This window comes from Acanthisitta chloris, unplaced genomic scaffold (assembly GCF_000695815.1).
Source record: "Acanthisitta chloris isolate BGI_N310 unplaced genomic scaffold, ASM69581v1 scaffold35361, whole genome shotgun sequence".
Lineage (NCBI taxonomy): Eukaryota > Metazoa > Chordata > Aves > Passeriformes > Acanthisittidae > Acanthisitta > Acanthisitta chloris.
The window spans coordinates 4,448-10,044 of NW_008657158.1; the positions used below are offsets into that span (position 1 = coordinate 4,448).

The 5,597-nt window shown below is 44.2% G+C and overlaps 1 protein-coding gene across 1 annotated transcript in view; it reads left to right on the plus strand.

The window, feature by feature from the left end:
• The window catches only part of LOC103811625 (nucleolar RNA helicase 2-like), a gene marked incomplete at both ends in the record, with an annotated part of 9,283 nt that extends 3,692 nt beyond the window's left edge, over positions 1–5,591 (plus strand). Inside the window, 10 exons of the mRNA XM_009084610.1 lie at positions 3–175; positions 672–817; positions 1,396–1,545; positions 2,002–2,163; positions 2,886–3,005; positions 3,761–3,834; positions 4,017–4,176; positions 4,478–4,612; positions 4,978–5,022; positions 5,532–5,591. Coding sequence (XP_009082858.1) covers positions 3–175; positions 672–817; positions 1,396–1,545; positions 2,002–2,163; positions 2,886–3,005; positions 3,761–3,834; positions 4,017–4,176; positions 4,478–4,612; positions 4,978–5,022; positions 5,532–5,591 — 1,225 coding nt within the window. The remainder of the gene's footprint in view (positions 1–2; positions 176–671; positions 818–1,395; positions 1,546–2,001; positions 2,164–2,885; positions 3,006–3,760; positions 3,835–4,016; positions 4,177–4,477; positions 4,613–4,977; positions 5,023–5,531) is intronic.
• Positions 5,592–5,597: the final 6 nt, after the last annotated feature.

Sequence of the window (5,597 nt, forward strand, 5' to 3'; positions counted from 1 at the left end):
AGGAGTGGCATTGACATTCTGGTTGGGACACCTGGTCGAATCAAAGACCATCTGCAGAGCGGCAAGCTGGACCTTGCCAAGGTGAAACACGTTGTGCTTGATGAAGTTGACCAGATGCTGGACATGGGGTTTGCTGAGCAGGTGGAGGACATTTTACGAGTTGCATACAAGAAGGGTAAGCTCAATAGTTAAACAAAAGACAGGAAATACTGGTAATGATTTATTTTGCTGAAATTCAGGTGTATTTCTCTGCAAGTTGCAAGGCGACTCTGCTTAGAAGTGACCGAGTATTTAATGTTGTGAAAGCAGAACATAAGGAAGTGTTGTGAAAGTGGGAATCATTCACAGAGCCTAAAATCGAGTACTTAGGGGTCTGTAAATAACTGTCTCTGACACCTTTCTTTGAGTTCTGCTTGGACTTCTTCCAGGTAAAAGGAATTAGCTTTTTGCCTTTTTCTCTGCTTGGAAACAGACTGGATTTTTGGTCATAGTAATTTTTCCTAGGGTTTTTCTTCCAGATGTTTAACTGCTTGCATTTAAAAGTCTGAATTGCTTTCTTTATTTTCTATACTGATATTTATATCATGTTTTTAATCATATATATAATCAACTTGTGCACATCTGTAGGACAAAACATATGAAGTTTGTGAAACACTGTTGTTTTTTTTAAGATTCTGAAGACAATCCCCAGACACTGCTGTTCTCTGCCACTTGCCCACACTGGGTATATGATGTGGCCAAGAAATACATGAAGTCTAGATACGAACAGGTTGACCTTATTGGGAAGAGAACTCAAAAGGCTGCCACCACAGTTGAAGTGAGTAATCTGTCCTCACATGGAATGTTTCCAGGCCTTTTCTCTTTTCTTTCATGCTACAGGAAGGTCATCTGCTCCTAAGGTGCATTGCCAGAGTGATGCTGGAAGTTGGTTCAAGCATAAGGCACATTGCTGCCAGTCAGATGGTTTCTGGGATGTGTCTCCCTGCTCACAGCATCTGGTGACCATGCACACATCTCAGGCAGAGCGAGGGTTCGGTTATCAGCCTGATTGGTTTCCAGAGAAAAGCAGCATCTGAATTTATCCCGGTTGTAGGCACGCACTGACACCAACCTGGCCCTTTTAAATCACAGTCGACGTCTGCTGTTCTGTGCACAGGAGGTTTTTTGTCAAACTTCCCCTTTGCCTCAGCTCACTAGGCCTTTGCTTGCTGTGCAGTAAATACCATAGCAAGGAATACAGTACATGTGTGCTAGAAGCCTGTAAATTATTTCACTAAACATTAGACTAATTCCCCATCAGGAAGCTGTACAACTCCTCACTGTTTCTGTACTTTACAGTTTCAGTTGTATTTAAAATGCATCTGGTGTTTTTACATATAGAATTCCTTTCCACAGCATTTGGCGATAGAGTGTCACTGGTCTCAGAGAGCTGCGGTTATCGGCGACGTTATTCAGGTGTACAGTGGCAGCCACGGGAGGACCATTGTCTTCTGTGAAACCAAAAAGGAGGCAAATGAACTGGCTCTGAATGCTTCAATCAAACAGGTATTTTATCATCTGGATTGAGTGACAAAACCTGTGAAGAGATGTATCAACCCTGTGTTGGTACTAGAGCGGCGCAAGCTCTGAAGAGAGAGTTTGAGTGGCTGAGAGAGGCTTTTGCAGGTGGTCAGATAGGATTTTGTTCTTTCTCACCGACATTAAACAAAAATCAGACTCTGGATGGCAAGTTAGGGCCTAGTTGTTTCATATGTCACAGTAATTAGATTTGGAGATAAGACTCACATTGTAATTCTGTCTTCCTACTGTTATTAAGGTCTTTGAGGTCTGCGAATGAGAGTAAATACTGTAAGACACCTAAAATAGAAACTCTGGTAATTCAGTTCTTCAGTATCTTGGCATACAGACCTCTCAAATACATAGGTGTTGTACTCAGAACTGACCACAAAACTGAGCACTGCCTTGGATTTTGGAACAGTTTTGAATAATGCTGTTTTTCAGGACTGTCAGTCACTGCACGGTGACATTCCTCAGAAGCAAAGAGAGATCACGCTGAAAGGTTTTAGAAATGGTTCATTTAAAGTTCTGGTTGCAACCAATGTAGCTGCCCGTGGTCTAGATATCCCAGAGGTTGACCTGGTTGTACAAAGCTCACCACCAAAGGTAGGTGAATGTTATGTTGGGTGTTGTGTAATAATTTGTAGTCTCGTTTTCAAGTAGGATGTGTTATCAGGTGATGGTATTGACCACACAGAGTTTATCAGCATTGCATTTAAGGGTGAGAAATGTACTGTTACATAGAGGTAATTTCTTAGAGGGTCTTTTTGGGAGTGTGTGAGTCCCTAGTATGTTTAAAGATGGGCTCCTTAAAACATCTTCTCAGGAGGCTGTTTGAAGCCTTTCCCTTCGAGGTTAGGTATGGTGTGTGCAAGTCTAGAAGCAGTGGGAAATGCAGAAAGGCTTGATTCACTAAGTAGGGGTGTAAATGAGGAGGGGGGGACCCCAACAGTGAGAGCACTGGCTGGAATTCAGAAGGTTTAAAAGAAATGAGGTCATGTCTCAATGAACTCACTGTACCCATGCTCAAGTTAATGTGCTGAGTGGGATGCTTGTAGAGGTGTTCACACTCCAGATGTCTGGTGGTTCATAAACAAGTCTTAGTTGATCCATGCTCATGGCTCTGGCTTTCAGACCGTGATTTTCAGAGGGTTATGGAAAAACGTATTTCTTTGACATTAGTGAAACAATGTGTTCTAATTTAAGTCTGATACAGTTACTGTGCATTGTTCAGGCTTCACTGTAGCGGCTTCCACAAGTGATGTGGGTGCAACCAATTGACTACATGACAGTAAATCAGATAAGTCATAAGGCTTTGTGTTTTGAAGGATGTGGAGTCCTACATCCATCGGTCTGGGCGCACAGGCCGCGCTGGGCGGACTGGGATCTGCATCTGTTTCTACCAGCGGAAGGAGGAGTATCAGCTGAGACACGTGGAGCAGAAAGCGGTAAGGGACAGGTCTCTCTGATGGCAGGCGCTCCGATGAGTTCGGGGGAACGCGTGTCATCGCAGTGCTTTGTTCAGTACTGCAGTTAGGTGACGTGGCAGATGAACACCCCGTGGAGGGTCGGGTACCCTGGGGAGTGTGAGTGTGCTGTTGGTTATGGTGGAGCAGGAGAGCACTGCACACCCTCATGCCCATGCTTTTTCAGCCAGTAAGGTTGTCCCTGTGGATACGGAAAAAAAGAGCAGGATTTCAGTGTAATGTTCACCCTGGTGATCACCTGTTGAGTGATGTGCATAGGTATAGCTCTGCTGGGAACTTTTACTTGCATTTTTTGCACTTTGTGCACAGTTCTGTTTTCTCACCAATTAAATATTCCAGTGGAATGAGATGGTTTGTTCTTGGCACATAAAACTCAGACTTAGATCTACACTATGGCACTGTAACTTGTACTTAAATCCAAGTCAGACTAAAATTAATAATTTAGAATGTGTAGGACTTTTTTTTTTCCCCCCAAGAATTGCCAAATTGGTCTCTATTTATTTCAGTGGAAGGTCACTGAATTCTTTAATCTGACCCGGTACATAAAACCCTTGTGTTACCCATTTCTCTGTAAACTTAACCTTGCAGTTTTCACTAGGAAGAGCTGGGAGTTAGAAGGTGAAAATCAGAAGAAAATGCTGGTTTTGTTGAAGTGCAGTACTGCTGCTTTAGAAGGGAATTATTTATGGTCTGCAATTCTCATTTGCACATTTCAGGGCATTACATTCAAGCGTGTTGGTGTTCCCACTGCAACAGACATCATAAAGGCTTCCAGCAAAGATGCCATCAGGTGTGTTTGGGCACTCAGCCCTGTTGTGTCTTCCTGCCTTCCTACTTCAGAAGGGCAGTTTGGATTGATCTTTGCCGTCTCTCTGAACTTTTGAAAGTCTTGGACTGCTGTTTTTCTTCTGTTCCAGAGTCTAGTAAAGATTAGTTTGTGAGCTTTTAAATTTTGTTGCTTTCATTACTTAGGTGCCTGGACTCTGTTCCTCAGACTGCGATTGAGTATTTCAGAGAGTCTGCTCAGCTGCTGATAAAAGAAAAGGGACCAGTTAATGCTCTGGCTGCAGCTCTGGCCCATATTTCAGGTGCCACTTCCATCGAGCAGCGCTCGCTGCTGAACTCGGACGCGGTAAGGAAGGGTCCGTGACTTAACGCTTGTCTTGGATCTGGAGAAAACAACACAGCTTTGCTTTGTCTAAATAGAGAATTGTTTGTCTCCCTATGGTTTTGCTGGGCAATTGTACTTCAGGCGCTAGGAACTGTTGATGTTGTTAAAAGCAGCAGTGTAGTGACTGTGGAGATACAGTGACTGGAGATTCCCTGTAACAGTATCTGCCTGAAAATGTAGTTAAACTGTGAGGTTTCTTGCGTCTGATGGAGATGAGATGCTTATTCCTGTCACGAATGGAGCTTGCCCCATATCTTTGTAGGGATTTGTTACAATGATACTGCGTTGCTCTGAAGAAATAAGCAACATGAGCTACGCTTGGCGGAGACTGCGAGAACTGTTGGGTGATGATGTTGACCGCAAGGTGAATAGAATGTGCTTCCTCAAGGGGAAAATGGTAAGTTTTATGTCTCTGATCCCGAGCTCCTCTGGTTGCAGCCTTTTTTCAGCAGATACTTCATCTGTTTCCTAGTTCCAGGCACTGTTGATAAGGACATGATTGGCCTCAGTCTGTTTTATTAGGGCTGTGCTGCCATGCTAAGGAGGTGGGATAGTGAACACATGGCTGTGGGGGTAGCAGGCCAGGTAAAAGGTGTGGACTGGTGCTAACTGTGCCTTAGTGACAAAACAGAACAGCTTTTTGGGACAGTCAGTTCTGACAGTGCCTGTCTGTCAGGCCTAGGTTTGTAGGCCCTATTGGTTTTAGATGCTGTCGTTTAAAAGACTTGACTTGCAGCCACTAAAATGATTCTTTCTTTTCAGGGTGTGTGCTTTGATGTTCCTGCAGCAGACCAAAAGGAAATAGAGGTACAGTCATGGCAGTTTCTGGGTACAGCAGACTGTAGGTGAAACTTTCCAGACAATCCACCTGTTGTTGCTGCTACTGGATTCCTCTTTGTGGGCAGCAGGCTTTGTTCCCTTTTCCTATTCCCTGTTTTTACTCAGAATTCTCTCCACACACAAGTGAATTCTGTGTTTTTGCTTGGCAGAATTAGTATTCCTGTGCCAAAATTCCCTACACTGCCAGTCTTTGCGTCCAGTGTTTCTGACCTAGCAGCCATTCCCTGCTGGAACAGCGTTTGGCTCTGGGTCAGGGGAGTGAGGGGAGGCTGTGGGGGTGTGATCAGTAGTAATTGTAGGGGTACTCGTAACAAATGAGAGTGCAACATTTTTAAACCAGTGCTGACTGTTCCAGTTAGGAGCTTGGATCCCCTGTGTGGGCTCACAAATGTCAGCTGAGCAAGTCTAATACTTACTGCCTGCCCTATGTTTGCATTCCTAGAGTGTAACTTGCAATGTGACTTTATTTTGGACAGGCAAGATGGGAGGATTCCAAACACTGGCGTCTGTGCGTGGCCACAGAGTTGCCGGAGCTGGTAGAG